At 38.9% G+C, this 15884-nt stretch overlaps 1 protein-coding gene across 5 annotated transcripts in view; it reads left to right on the top strand.

Moving 5' to 3' along the window:
• The first annotated feature begins 1324 nt into the window (after nucleotides 1-1324).
• SOS1 (SOS Ras/Rac guanine nucleotide exchange factor 1) overlaps nucleotides 1325-15884 on the top strand; it is a 129769-nt gene continuing 115209 nt past the window's right edge. For 3 of the 5 annotated variants that reach the window (XM_016162194.2, XM_016162176.2, XM_016162167.2), the window contains exon 1: nucleotides 1326-2015. In XM_016162194.2, the coding sequence (XP_016017680.2) occupies nucleotides 1929-2015 (87 nt within the window). In that variant the 5' untranslated portion in view covers nucleotides 1326-1928. Of the gene's footprint in view, nucleotides 2016-10355; nucleotides 12637-15884 lie in introns of those variants that run through there. The other 2 variants (XM_016162183.2, XM_036225198.1) reach the window with 2 other exon arrangements.

The raw sequence follows: 15884 nt of genomic DNA, 5'->3' as shown, positions 1-15884 counted from the left end.
GATCTTAGTTCAATTCTTTAGAACCACGCAAACCGTATTACATATGGTTTTTCCGTATCAGTCATTTGGATATTTGAAGATGGTTGACATGTTTTCCTTTAGGACCCCTTCTCCTGCCCCCGACTCTTCTGGAAACTAGTTCCTCTATCTCTTCTTACTCAGAGGACTTATGAATGACTTTCAAAATATCATTCTGAACACCAGAATTTTTAATGTAAATCATGCGTGTACATGTTTAAAGGAAAGGACGTTAAGACCTTAATGACCTCAAAAAGGTTTTGTGGATATTTAAAACCACTGCTTAAACATTTCTCATCTCTGTGATTCTGGGTATTGTTCTCTGGAATAGCAGGGTACAATATCAGCTTCAACCCAGGGTAGTCCTCTAAGTTGTCTTCTCATCTGTGAAATGAAAACGATAGGATTGCTATGAGGATTAAATGAGATGATGCTCAAAAAAAGCCTTAATGATAAACCATAATGGGTCAGCCACACAGTACCACTATATAAACAAACACCTGCATCCTTGGATTGGAGGAGCGATTTATAGACAATGCTCTTAGCATTCCAAACATTCACTATATGCCTACTCTGTATAGAGCCCCAGATGAAAAAGATCTGCCTTCCAGTAGTTTGTTAGCTCGTTGAAAGAGCCAAGAGCAACAGAAAACATTCTAAACAAGCAAAGTGTTGTGGGATTTGGGAGCTGCAGATGAGGTCTCAATTTCCACTGGAGATAAGTGGTTACTGGAGTTCTTATTTGAAGTGTGTCTGAAAGGTGAACATATTGAATTTTAAACACACAAAATCAACATCATACGTACTACACATTTTATTCTTGATGATGTCCAAAGGCTGACTGTAAACACTGCAATTACTTCTATTATCCGACAAATATTGAGCAGTAGGTTTTCTGTGAAAGGCACCTATCTTTTGTCCAGTCTGTTTACTATACACTGCTTGCTCTAGGCAGTCCTTATCTTCATGTTCGGGAACAAAGTACACACATACACACCCCATTACGAAAAGAGAGGCACAGGGACTCCAAGAGAGGGGTGGGATCTCCTGCGGCCCAACCACACAACGGGGGCCGCTCCACCGTAGCTCGCCCCCTGTACCCCCATCCCCCACCTCAACAGGCCCCACTCAACCCAGGGTTCGTCTTCCCCCGGGCCTTTCGCTCCTCCCTTGCAGCCCTCCGGGGCGCAGCTACAGCCCCGCGGGGCGCCCTCCCTCCCTGGCGCTTTCCTCCTCCTTCGCTGGGGAGCCGGAAAACCCGGAGCGAACTGGCTCTGCCCGGCGGCGCATGCTCAGTAGCGAGCAGGTTCAGTTCGCTAGTAGGAAGCGCCAGTGCTACACCGGCGTCGGCGGCGGCACCTCAGGGCAGCCAGATTCCCCAACAACGACCTCGGGCCTTTCCCCTCCCCCGCCAGACCCCGGCCCCAGCTCCGCCCCGCCCGCGGTGGCCCGCGTTTCGCGGCCCCGGCTGCGTTGAGCGGGCGCCGCGGCCGGAGCGTCCCTCACACGCCCTCCCCCAGCCGCCGGCTCCGCCGCGGGGCCAGGCCGGGCCCGGGAGCGTAGCCGCGGCGGGCAGGCGGCGGCCGCGGCGGAGGGCAGCCCCGGGCGGCGCCGGCGGGCCGGGGAGGGGTGGGGGGCCCGGCCCCGGGGCGGTGGTGCGGGATGCCGCCACCGCCGCCTCCGGGCTGCGTTCGCTGTCTGCGGCTGGCGCCCGTGTCGGGTGGGTGGCCGGGCGCGAGCCTCACCCGTCAGGCCCCCCTCCAGGGCTAGCCCGGCCGCGCGGCGCCCCGAGGGGGCCGGGCCGTCCGGTGGGGCCGCGGCCCTGTTCCGCGCTGCGAGCTCGCCCTCTCGCGGCTCCCCGGCCGGGCCGCCGCCGCCCCCTCCCCGCCCAGAGGCGCCCCGGGGGCACCATGCAGGCGCAGCAGCTGCCGTACGAGTTTTTCAGCGAGGAGAACGCGCCCAAGTGGCGGGGGCTGCTAGTGCCTGCGCTGAAAAAGGTGAGGAGCGCGCGGGACCCCGCTTCCCCGCTGCAGCCCCTGCGAGGGCGCCGGGCCGGGCTGCTAAAGGGCTGGGAGGCGGGGCGCACGCGGGGCCGTCTTTCTTCCCGGTCTCACCGCCTCCCAGAAAGGACGGCGCACGCCGAGAGGGTCCCCTGCACTCGATGGCTCTCGGTGTTGACATTCACCCAGTGTGTGCGAAGGCTGCAGGAAGCCAGGGAGAGTTTGTCCGAATAATCCAATCACTGACAGGTTAATGCCCTGCCTCTGATGCAGAGACCAGAGTTGGAGGAGCCTCAGTTTTCAGCGGAGGTCAAAGCAGGCCACTTTTCCGCCTTCTCGGTCTTACCCGGAGTTGCTGTCAGCCTCCGGTTTTAGGTGTCCAGTCTGCTCGGTTTAGTGGGCTGAGAATGCTCGGGCCATAATGCCTGCTCTAAGTAATTGCAGAGCTCGCCTGCCAGCAAGAACATGGCCTGCTTTGCTCGCCCTCTGTAATCACTCTTCGTTCCCCCGAATTCCCCCACTCCTCCCATTAACGGGCGGGTGCACATGCCACTCTTTTTTCTTTTCTTTTTTTCTAAAGTCTCAGAATCTTGTTACTGCCGTTCGGTTTGTGGATTAGAAATTTTAACCTACGTTTCTTCAAGTTTGCTACATTGTTATCTAAAGTTATATACCCCGTGATGTACACTTTTCAAGTGTTTTAGTGTAATTAGGAAATATCGCTACATTTTAAAAGCTTCTAAAGCAACATTGTGACTTTATACATTAAACATCGGAAACTGGTGTTTGAATGAACTGGTGTTTGAAAAACAACCAGAGTATTTTTTGTTTTCCTTGTACCTTTTCTATAAATATAGAAAATGCTTTACTCTTTTAATAGTGTTTGTAAATCCCAGTTTCTTGTTGCTCAAAGATGTTTCATGTTATCTGTTGAAAATATTTTTACTTCTTCCCAGAGTTGAGATGATGGATGTACCTTTTGCTCTAAACATTTATCCTTTCAAAAACTGTCTTTTAAAAGGTGTCTGATATTTCTCAAAGGCCAGCAACTTTTACTTTCCCTTTTGCCCTGTCCTCCCTGTCCCCCTCGGCATCTTAGAGTTGAAACTCTTTGGTTAGCAGAATTTGCTCATGTATTTCAGATATAAATCATTGACTTTTTCCCATAGGTGTTTGACTAGTCACACACATCTCTGTCATACTGTTTTAAAGAAAACCAAAGAGGTGACATATGCCTTATATACTTTATTCATTAGAAATCACTTCAGACTCTCATTTCCTTTTGCTTTACCTGCACACTTGACATCTTAGCTTTCAATAGAAGATGAGTAGGTTTAGTGATTCTAGACCTGATTGGTATCCAGGATGGGGAGGAGACAGAAAAAAATTGTAAAAAACATACAAAAGAACTCATAAAACACTATTAGTTTGGGGCTATTTTGCTTAGAAGCAGGCAACACCTATCCCAGGGGAACTAGTAACATACCCTATCAATTGAGGGACCTGTGAAGCAGTGAAAAAGAGCATTGTAGCAGTTCGGTAGACCAGGTCTAACTCTGTCACACTGGCGGCCCTTGCTGAAATCTGTCCACAGAAGCATTTTGTTTGGCTGGCACCATGTTGTTTTAATTTTAATGTAATTAGTTGCCAATATTTAAAAGTGGGAGCTATTACCTAAAATCTGAATTTTGAGCTTTTCTTGAAGAATAAGAAGCTCTCCTCATATTGGGTCCTCATTGAAGCAAGGCAGTGAACTGCTGGAGCTTCCCTCTTTAGACATAGCAACCAGGTAGGATTTCCAATTCATATCAGTCTTTTTTGGTTATTATATAAACCAGCTTTGACTTTAAGCAGAAATGGCCTTGTATGACAGAAGTAATGGGAGAAGGTGGAAGGTTATACAATGTAGCTGATAGGTAAGATTCTTCCAATTCTCATTTAAAATATCCACTAATGATGATTCTAAGCCACCTAAGACAAGGTTGAAAATACATTTCATATTTGGATGTGTTCTTGGTGTCTCAAAACCTACATTTTCACCTGCCTACTAGACATTTCGTGTGGCTATCTCCATATCTTGAATTCTTCCTTTAGATTTACTGCACTATTTGCAGATGTGCCCAACCTGTGTTATCTTACCTGAGGCTCTTTGAACATCTTGTTCTCTTCACCTGGACTGCCCTTTGCCTGGCCTGACACAACTAACCATCCTTCTGGACTAATGCGACATCAGATCTTTTCTCATGCTTCAGGGCTGAGTTGAATAGTCTTTATTTTCTGTTAGCACGCTAGCCTAGTACTTAACAATGAATTTTAAGTTCCTGTATAATTGTCATGCACACACGCGCTCTTCCCAAGTAGTTTGGATGGTCCTTGAGAACAGGGGTGATATTTTACCCTCATTTTATCCTCCATGCATGCAGTGCTTGGCGCTTAGTAAAATTTGAATGAATGGGTGAGGGAATACCCAAACGAAAATCATAACTTCCCTCCCTTCTACCTACTATTAATTTTTTCTCTTGATTAACGGCTTTATTATTTTATTTGACTGATTCGAAACATTGGAGTTCTCTCTGAGTTCTCTCTTTGCATTACTTCCTACATCCAGGCAGAGCCTGTAGATTCATTCTCCTTTGACATGTTCCTGTAATCTATTGCCTCCTACTCCAACTGCTTTGAGTCCCCATTCCCAGGCTACTGGGCTAGCCTCTTAACTGAGTTCACTGCCTCTTAGCTCTTCTTTATCTATTATTCAAATTTCAAAAGTTACAGTACACTTCTGAACATGTCACGTTCTTGTTCAGAACCTTTGACGTCATTTGAGGGCATAGGATGAAGCGCACATTCTTTAGCATGGAATTGATGGTGATAGATGATGTGGCTTCATTCTGCTTTTCTGACTGGATTGCCTACCATCATCTTTTATATTCTTTATGCTTCAGCTAGCCCGAACTACCACTGTTCCTGAATATGCTCAAAATGTTTCACTGCATCTATCAGTCTATCTTATCTGTTGCACAAATATATCATTCCTGCTACAGACCAAGTATTGCCCTCAGCACTAAGGATGAAAAGGTAAATGACATCATCCAGAAATGACTAAGTTAGAACGTGATGGGAACTGACAGGATGAATTTGGAGAGGAAACTGCTTTATAGAGAATTTTCTTGTATATTAAGCTAAGGAGATTAAATTTTATCTTGAGGGGATAGAAGTCATTGAGGAATTTTAAATAGGGGAGTAACAGATTCGAATTTTAGAAAATTCACCTTGACCATAGAATAGAAAATGTATGGGAGAAAAATGAGACCTGAGGTAAGGAGCACAGTTAGAAGGCTAGTTTATTAGTCCAGCCAAGAGATGATATGCATTTGAATTAAGAGTACATTTGAACTATGATGGAAATGTGGGAATGGATTTTATTTGAGAGATGTTTAAAAGGCAGAATTGACAGGACCTAGTAACTCACTGAGTGATTGGGGGAAGTGATAGAGAAGAGAGCAGGAAGAGTCTTAAGTTTTTGCTTTGAATGCTTTTAGTCAGGATAGAGACTGTGGGAGGAGAACCTGCTGTCGGAATGGCGAGAGTGGCATAATAAGGTGAATTTTGGACATGTTTATTTGAAAGTCCTTTTGGGTTATCCAGGTGGACTTGTTGAACTGGCATTTGGTTGTTGGTATCTGGCAAATTAGATTTGGGTCTCCTAGGTATGTAAGGAAAGTCATAAGAATAGATGAAGCCTGTGTCCATACAAGGGCTTACACATGAATGTATGTGACAGCTCTGTTCAGCAAAAAGATGGAAATGACCCAAATGTTCATCAGCAGATGAATGAATAAACAAACTGTTATAAGCCATATATTGGAATACTACTCAGCAATAGAAAGAATGAACTATTAATGCACACAACAACATGGCTGAATCTCAAAATAATTAAGGTGAATGAAAGAAGTCAGACCAAAAAAAGAAGAATATATAGTGTATAATTCTATTAATATAAAATTCTAGAAAATGCAAACTAATCTACAGCGACAGAAAGGTCAGTAGTTGTTTTAGGGAGGAGGCTTTCATATTCATTTGTCTTGATTGTGCTGATAGTTTCGGGGGTATATACAGAGTGTATATGTGAAAGGGATATGTGTGAAAGTTTAACAGATCGTGCAGCTCAGATATATGTAATTTATTGTATGTCAATTGTACCTTAAAGTTTTTTAAAAAAAATATTCGAAGCCACCCACTGAAAATGATTAGAAGTAAGAGTGAAATAGGGCTGGCATTAGAACTGAGGCAAGAGAGTGGATAATCATGTGCAGGGGGAAAGCAGAAGGAAAAGAGTGAGTAAAGGAGTGTAAGAAGGAAGGAGTCAGGTAGAAAGAATGAGACTCTAGTGTCTGAGAAGTCGAGAAAGTTTTAAGAAAAGAGTAAGCATGCCAGAAAAGTCAAACAAGGTGCTTGAAAAGTATTAGATTTAACAGCTAAGAAAAGTCAAATAAGATACCTGAAAAATGTTGAATTTGACAGCTAAAGGGTCACTTATGTCATAGAAGTTTCAGTGTGAGGGTAGAAGATAGAAGAGCATGGAAAAAGAATAACAAGGACAAATGACTTTTTTTTCAGATTATTTTTCTATTTTTGGTAATGAAGGGTATCTTTGTGGTAAGAAGGAGATACAAGATTGGGAAATACACTTTCCGTTTTTGTTTGAGGGAAAGGAAACTGGTATATGTTAGAAACCTTTGGGGAAGGAGTTGGTAGAGAATGCTGGCGAAATACTAAACAAGGAGATGAGCTCAGAAACAAGCATGGGATTTGCTTGAACTATTTGCTGGTACTATTTTAAGTGCCTCACATATTTTTCTAATTCTCACAAGATACCATTATTGCCTTCATGTTACAAGAGAGGAAACTGAGGTTTGGAAAGGGTAATTTGGTTAGAGTCTGCATTTTTAAACACTATGTCATGTACCACCTCTGGCAGGGGTGATGACAAAATAGGGAAGGAGATAAAGATGGGTTTGTAGGTTTGCGAACAGGGAGTTCATGCTAGGTAGCCTCTATTTTCATGATGAAATAAAAAGTCAGGATCCTTTACGTAAAGTGAGGAAAGAGAAATGAGTAAGATGTTTATGAAGTGTGATGAAACTTTGGAAATGCTGCTGTGGGGTGTGGAGGAGGAGCCAGCCAGTGAATTAGAAAGGAATTATTGAGCAGTGTGGAGACCGTAAATTTGGAGTCGCATTCATTGGTCTGTGAGATTTCCTCCAGCAGCATTCATTAGTTTAGGTAAATGGGTAGAGAAGGATAGTTGATTGTAGGAAGCTGCTGTAGGGAATGAAAAGATAAGGGTATTTCAGGTGATGGAGAGGAAGTAAAGCTACAAGGAAGGTTTATAATGGAGGTTTAAATGAGGGCTCTGTGGATTAGAAATCTTGATAAATTGGAAGAGGGAGGTAATGGGAGCAGATAGGGGATTATAGTTAGAAAGAATGATCATTATACTTTGGAGTTTTAAAATTCCAGAGATGAAGGAGATTAAATAATTAGGAGCACTGAAATTGGTGTATTGAATGATGGGTTGTATACATGATTGGTGATGAAGTCCATAAGGATAATGTAATGTAGTGAAGAGGAAGACTGTAAACCAGCAGTGGCAGGGAGGTCCAGAAATCACAGCAATGAGGATGCTTTTACCCAATAAAGTGGCAGCTACTCTTCACTTCCTATAACATGTATGGAATAGGACAAAAAAACTGCGCTTCATTTTAGCATATTTTCTCTTGTGATCAATTTTTTTTACCCAATAATTTATTATAAAAATTTTCAAATATACAGAAAAGTTGAAAGAATTGTAAACACCCGTATACCCATCACATAGGTTCTATAATTTACATTCCGCGTTTGCTTTATCACATGCTTATTCTTCCCTCCATCTATCCACCAATCCATCTTATGTTTTGATGCATTTCATAATAAGTTGCAGACATCAGTATATTTTATCCCTAAACATATCAGCATGCCTGTCATTACCTAAAGTTATTACTTTATGATTCTTTTTATTAGGTAAAATTTATGTGCAATGAAATACTCAAATGTTAATTGTGCCATTTAATGAGTTTTCTTTCTTTCTTTTTTTTTTTTTTTAAGGCAAGGCAACCCTTGGTTGACCTTAGAGATTGCAAGAACCTTGTTATCTTACAGTCTCTTAATTTTTATGCCTACAGCACCTGGTCTTCCTAGGTGGTCTCCCATCCAAATAGTAACCAGAGCCGACCCTGCGTAGCTTTCGAGATTAGATGGGATTGGGCTTGTTTAGGGTGGCATGGTTGTAGACCATTTAATGAGTTTTAACAAATTAATACAACCCAAGCCTCTATCAAGATGTCAAAGATTACTTTCACTTGGGAAATTTTCTTTATATGCTTTCTCAGTCCCTTCCCCACCAGAAGCAGCTGCTGTTCTGATCTTTTATCGTCCTATGACAGATCTATCTATTCTAGAATGTCATATAAATAAAATCATACAGTATATATTTTTGGTAAGGCTTTTGAGGTTGTGTTTATCAAGAATTCAGCTTTTTCTTTTCTATCATATGAATATTTCAGAGTTTATCAAGTGAGTGGATTACAGTTTGAGGTTATGAATAAAGCCACCATGAATGTTTTTATACAAATCTTTTTGTATGCATATGTTTTCATTTCTCTTGGGTAAATACCAGGAGAAATATCTCATAGAGTAAGTGTCTGTTTAGTTTTATAAGGAACTGCCAGACCTTTTCTCAAAGTGGTTGTACCCATTTTGTATTCTCACCAGCGATGTGTGAAAGTTCCAGTCAGTCCATGTCCTTGCCAGTATTTGGTGTTATTAGTCTTTAATTTTAGTCCTTGCCATGGGTACATAGTGGTATCTCATTATGGTTTTAATTTTAATTATCCTGAGGAGTAATGACATTGAGCACTTATTCATTTTCTTATTGACCATTCGTATATCTTCTTTTGGGCAGTGTCTGCAGAAATCTGTTGCCTATCTTTTTTAGTATTTAGTTTAAGAGTATTTAGAATTGAGTTATATATATATCCTGGATAATTGTCCTTTATCAGTTACATGGTTTATGATTATTTCCTTCTAGCCTGTGGCTTGTCTGTTCATTTTTCTAATGTTTTTTTAACTTATGTTTTTTCAGTTACAGTTGACATTCAATATTATATTAATTTTAGGTGTACAACATAGTGGTTAGACATTTATAGAATTTGTAAAGTGATCTCCCTAATAAGTCTCGTGCCCATCTTGCACCATACATAGTTATTAAAATATTACTGACTATATTCCGTATGCTGTACTTTACATCCTTGTACCTCTTAACTCCTTCACCATTTTCACTCAGCCCCCTCACCCCCCTCTCATCTTCTAATAATGTTTTTTGATGAGCAGACGTTTTTAATATCGGTAGAGTCAGATTTATCAGTTTTGTTTTTCTTTTAAGGTTATTGTCCTCTATGCCCAAGAACCCCTTGTCTGCCACCAAGTCATGAAGATAGTCTCCTAATATTGTTTTCTAAAAGCTTTATAGTTTCAGCTTTTAAATAATCTATGGTCCAGTTCAGATTGTTATATACCATAATTCCAAATAGGAATTGGGATTCATATTTTTTAATGTTCATATCTGGTTATTTTATAACTGTTTGTTGAATAGACTTTCCTTTTCCTGTTTGAGTGTATTGATGTTTTTGTGAAAATCGAATGAATATATGTAATATTTATGTAAATATATATTTGAGTATGTAATATGTAATACAGTTTATATATATTTCTTTCTAGGCGTTCCAATTTATTTATCTTTACTGCAGTACCACACTATTGATTACCGTAGATTTACAGTAAGTCTTGAAATTAGGTAGTGTAAGTCTTCAATTTTATTCTTTTAAAATGTTGTTTTAGTGTTTCTTGATTTTGCATTTCAATATAAATTTTGAAACAACTTGTCGATTTCTACCAAAAAATTTTGGTGAGATTTAGATTATGATTGCTTTGAATCTGTGGATCACTAGGGAGAATTGACATCTTAACAATATTAAATCTTTTCATCCATGAACATAGTATATCTCTCCATTTATTTAGATTTTTAAATTTCCCTTGGTGACACTTTGTAGTTTTCAGTGTAGAAGTCTTAACATATCTTTGGTTAAGTTTAATACTGAATATTTTGGTTTTTGTTGCTATCATAAATTGTTTAAAAATTTTATTTTCTAATTGTTTGCTATGAATACATGAACATAGAGCTGAATTTTGTATATTAATTTTGTAACTTTTGACCTTGCTAATCATTGTTTTGTAGACTATAGAATTTTTTACATAATTATGTCATCTGCAGATAGAAACAGTCTGATATTTATTTATTTTTCCTGACTTATTTTACTGTTTAAGACCTCCATTACAATGTTGAATCAAAGTAATGATAATGGTTATTCTTGCCATGTTCCCATTCTTAAGGGAAAAGCATGTCTTATTTCATTATTAAGTGTGATGTAGTTATTAGTTTTCATTGATCTTCTTTATGAGATTGAAGATTTCCCCTTCCATTTTTAGTTTTCTGAGCATTTTGGAGATTTTAAAATCATAAATAGGTGTTGAATTTATCAAAAGATTTTTCTGTGTCTGTTAAAATATCATAAGGTTGTTCTCCTTTATTCTGTCAATATGGTAAATTATATTGATTGATTTTTGAATATTAAAACAACCTATTATTTCCTGGATAAACCATAATAGATAGTTTTTTTATCGCGTTCCCGCTATTGCCAGTATTCTAGGCACTATGCTTGGTATAGTACTTCTTTACCTCTGTTCTACCCATTGACTTTTCATGGTGGTAATTTTTACAGCTGAGTTTTACAACTGATGAAATGGATCCTCAGAGAAGCAAATTGCTCATCTTAAAACTAATAAGGAGTAGAATTAGGATTTGACCTAAATTTGTGTACCTTGAAGACAGCTCCACTCTACTGTGTTGCTTCCTTTGAATAGGCAGTATAATACAGTACAGTGGTGTTCTATTTGTCTTGCAGCTTAGATTTTAGGGAACAAGTGCTGTAGGAGAGAAGGAGGCTGAATGAAGAGGGCTTTGAAACCCCTTGCTTTATGCTGAGAAGCTCGGCCCTTTTACATATTGGGGTTCTGCATAGGGTCGCATTTGAAAAAAAGGTTCTGCTGCATTAAAAATGTAAGAATTTTAAAGCACCAGTTAATAGGAAGATTGACTATAAAGGAAAGGGCTGAGAAGTAATAGTCTTGGGGTGGCAGTAGGAAGCTAGAAGACTGTCCTTGTGTGCATTTATGTTTGGGAGCGATGGAAGTGACATTTTAAGTGGAAGTGGAAATTAGCTGAGTGAGGATGAGGAGGAAGTGTGTTCCAAGAAGAGTTCAGCATCTAAATAGTCCTGAGTAGCTAGTCTGTAGTGTGGGGCCATATCTCGAAAGCCAAGTTATTGCATTTTATCTTGTGATCAGTGGGGAACCACAGAAGGGTTTTAAGCAGTGTATTAACAAATAAGAATTTGAAGGGTCACTGTCTGGTTTGTAGAGCTTGGATTAAATGGCAGCAGAACTGTAGGCCGGAAGACCAGTTAGGAGACTTTTGCAGCAATTTATGAAATGATTGATGGTGGTTTTGACTAGGGCAGTAGCTGTGGGTATAGAGAAAAGTGGACAGATTGTAGATTTAGAGGTAGATTGGGTAGTGAGAGAGAGGAATCAAAGCTGATTTATAGGTTTCTGGTTTAAGGGTCTAAGTGGTGATGATGAAAGAGGGAATACTGGAAGAGGAGAACTCTTGGAGGGGAGCTAAGAAACCATCAGTACTCTGGGAAGGAAAGACTGTGAGAGAATTATGATAGAACAAATTTACACTTTGGGCGTAGCCAAGTATGGCAGGTATGGAAGGCATCTTTGTTGGACTGTCCTCGTTAATTACAGGCAGGTACAACCTGAAGGCTCTGATGATGTCTTTTAAAGTACATTTCAAATGCCATCTCCTCTTCAAAGGCTTTCTACTGCAGCTCTATCCTCTAAATAGAATGAATCTCTTAATTTTCTTAGTATTATATACCTCAATTTTAGCACTTAATGACAATCTGCCATTTAAAGTTTGTATATGTGGCTTCCCTCTTCCTCTATATCGGGAGTCACTTGAGGGCAAGAATAGAGTCCTATTCACCATTGTATTCCCTATAATGCTTAGCATATTACTCATGTATAGCAGGCGCTCGGTTACATATTCATTAAATTGCATGTGGTTCTGAGTCTTTCCCCTCAAGAATATGCTGCTAATATATAGAGTTGGGTAGATCTTAGGTAAGATCTTCACCAGTCAAAAGGCACTGGAATTGTCATGTTCAGTGTATTCTATTTTAGCAAATAGAGAAGTAAGTGTTATGCATTTTAGAAATAATTCATTTATAATGACAAGACTTTTTAAAAACATGTAATGCTTCAAGGGAGAAGCAGATACCAAGATGGAATCAAGCATTTAAGAAATTCGTTAGAAGTGCTTGTAAGAAAAAGATGAGGACAAATGCAGGGAGAGTCAGCAGACTGATGCAGATGTCATTCCAAGTGAAAGAGAGAGGTAAGAAAGAAAGGAACTTTGGGTTAAAGAGTCTTAGACTGCAGTGCAGTTCTAAGGAAAGTTCACTAAGGCCTCGGGAAGTTCTTATTTGAAAGTTGCCTATCGCAGGAATTTCTCTCCTCCCAGGAATAGGCCTGCCTTGGTACATATGTCTGCTGTGCTCAGTCATTGACTGGGAGCAGCCGGTGAGAAGTGTGGCCTCTGCGTAAAAACAGTGATGGATTTCAGAGTGCACCAGCTGGGGCCCTCGGTCAATTATGTTCTCTGTAGACAGAGATCTGAGAGGCTCATTCTCATAGCCAGCCAGTGTCATCTCTGGCTATAAATTGCTTGATTCAGGATAATTAAATTTTAGTCTTCCCCACTTAAATTGGGTAATTTGTTCCCCCCAAGTCCTTAATGCTTAAAAAATATCTTAAGGTGAGTTCTAGAAGTCCAAAACTTAATTATATCAAAGAAGGTGTGCATTTTATACTGGAAGTTTATCTTTTAATTAAACCTTTAATGTACGAAACCATGAAGAACAATAAAGACAGAAGAAAACAATGCAAATGATACCTATATTATTACTATATGAACTAGTGAACTAGGAAAATTTAGGCACTTCAGTAGTACTCTGTGTAGTTCAGCCATCCAGCCATGAAGATGATTGCTTGTGAACTTTCATTTCTAGGTTGGGCTAATGCAGAGGCAGACAAAAACAAATCAGTAAAAGAAATTCCTCTTACAGTCAAATTCTCATAACTTCACATTGGAGTTGAGGGTGAGCATTATACATTGGAGAAAAGAAGTAATTTAAAGTTTTGGTTTTGGGAACCCTGGATTACTCATTTTAAAAATAGATATTTTTAAGCTGTAACAGGAAGATGTTGAAAAAACGTTTCTTTAATGCTGTTTTCCTGCTGATTTTGACTAGTTTGGTTTTATTGACTATTTGAGTGCTTATTATATGGCAAGCATGGCTATATAGTTAAAAATACATAATTGTTACTTTTATGAAACATCTCTGTTGATAAAAAAAAATTTATGATCTACCCATATGTGTTAAAACATCCCAATTGCACATGGGAACAGTCTTCTTATATAGAAAGTAGTTAGGTTCAGGGTTAAATATAAATAATAAAGCAAGTTTTGAGATTAAAAAAAAAGTTGAGTTTTTAATTAACAGACTTTTTGTGATAAGGTAACTTAAATTACAGTTATTCTTTTATAATTACTGAAACCTTTCTTTCTCTATATAGACAAGTCCCATTTTCTATTTTACTTATAATCCAAACCATTTGCATGTAAATTGGTTTCTAAGGCCCGTTAATTTGTAATGGAGTATTCTTACTGATAATTACATTCAGAACTTTTGTTTTAAAACTTTGGTAGAATTCTGATATCTGTACATATATTTAATATCTTTTTAAATTTTTTAGTGTAGTAAAAATATATTTTTTACATAAAATTAGCCATTTTAGCCATTTTTAAGTATAATCAGTGCCAGTAACTACATTCACAATGTTGTGCAACCATCACTATTAAGCAATAATTCCCAACTTCCCCTACCTCAGCCCCTGGTAACCTCTAATCTATTTTCTATCTCTGTGAATTTGCCTATTCTATATATTTCACGTAAGTGGGCTCATACAATATTTGTCTTTTTGTGTCTGACTTATTTCACCAGTGTTGTAGCATGTACCCGAATTTCATTACTTTTTAAGGCTAAATAATATTCCATTGTGCGTGCGTGTGTGTGTGTGTGTGTGTGTGTGTGTGTGTGTTTATATACATTTGTTTATTTGTTGATGGACACTTGGGTTGTTTCTACCTTTTGGCTGTTGCAAATAATGCTGAATTGACCATTGGTAGTCAAGTATCTATTTGAATTCCTGTTTTCAATTATTTTGACCTAGAAATGAAATTGCTAGGTCATTTATTATGCTATGTTTAGCTTTTTGAGGAACTGCCGTACTGTTTTCCACAGCAGCCACACTATCTTACATTCCTTCCAGCAATGCATAAAGGTTTCAATTTCTCCACTTCCTCACCTACACTTGTTATTTTCTGTTATTTCTTTTTAATTGCCATTTTAGTTGGTGTGAAATACCTCATTGTGCTTTTGTTTTGTATTTCCCTAAAGACTAATGATGTTGAGGATCTTTTCATCTGCTTCTTGGCCATTTGTATATTTTCTTTGGAGAAATGTCATTCAAGCCTATTGCCCATTTTTAATTTAGGTTGTTTGTGGAGTTTTTGGTTGAATTTTTGATCATTATACATTCTCGTTATTAGACCCTTATCTAATTTATAAGTATTTTCTCCTATTCAAACCCAACCAGAAAGTTGTCTCTTCAGTTTCTTGATAATGTCTGGTGTGTAAAAGTTTTTAATTTCGATAGTTTAATATTTTTATTTTTTCTTTCGTAGCTTGTGCTTTTGGTGTCATATTTAAGAATCCATTGGCAAATCCAAGGTCATGAAGATTTACCCCTAAGTTTTCTTCTAAGAAGTTTATGGTTTTAGCTTTGATATTTAGGTCATTGGTTCATTTTAGGGTTAAATTTTGTATTTGGGGTGAGTTAGGGGTCAAATTTCATTCTTTTGCATGTAGAAATCCAGTTGTCCCAGCACCACTTGTTAGAGATTGATCTTTACCTGTTGAATAGACTTGGCACTTTTTTCAAAAATCAGTTAGCCATGGATGTATAGATTATTTCTGTACTCCTAATTCCATTCCATTGGTCTGTGTGTCTATCTCTATGGAAGTACCACACTGTATTGATTACTGAAGTATTGTATAGTAAGTTTTGAAATCAAAAACTGTGATCCTCCAACTTTGTTTTTCATGATTGTTTGACCATTTAGGGCCCCTTGCAATTCCATATGAATTTGAGAATTGGCATTTCCATTTCTGCAGAAAAGGCTGTTGGAATTATGATAGAGATTGCATTTAATCTGTAGATTATTTGGTAGTATTGATATCTTAACAATATTAAGTCTTCCTACCCATGAAAACGGGATGTCTTTCCATCTATTTAGGTCTTTAATTTTCTTCAGCAATGTTTTGTAGTTTTCAGGATAAAAAATTTTCACCTCCTTGGTTAAATCTATTCATAGACCTTTTATTCTTTTAGATGTTTTTCTTTTAGTTGCTAAATGGAATTATGTTCCTGATTTCCTTTTTGGATTATACATTGCAGCGGTATAGAAACAGAACTGTTTTTTGTTTGTTGGTTTTGTTCTGCAACTTTGCTGAATTTACT

Source organism: Rousettus aegyptiacus, unplaced genomic scaffold (assembly GCF_014176215.1).
Source record: "Rousettus aegyptiacus isolate mRouAeg1 unplaced genomic scaffold, mRouAeg1.p scaffold_m13_p_7, whole genome shotgun sequence".
Classification (NCBI taxonomy): domain Eukaryota; kingdom Metazoa; phylum Chordata; class Mammalia; order Chiroptera; family Pteropodidae; genus Rousettus; species Rousettus aegyptiacus.
The sequence above is the reverse complement of the archived record's forward strand: the minus strand, read 5'-3'. Positions and strand labels throughout refer to the sequence as shown.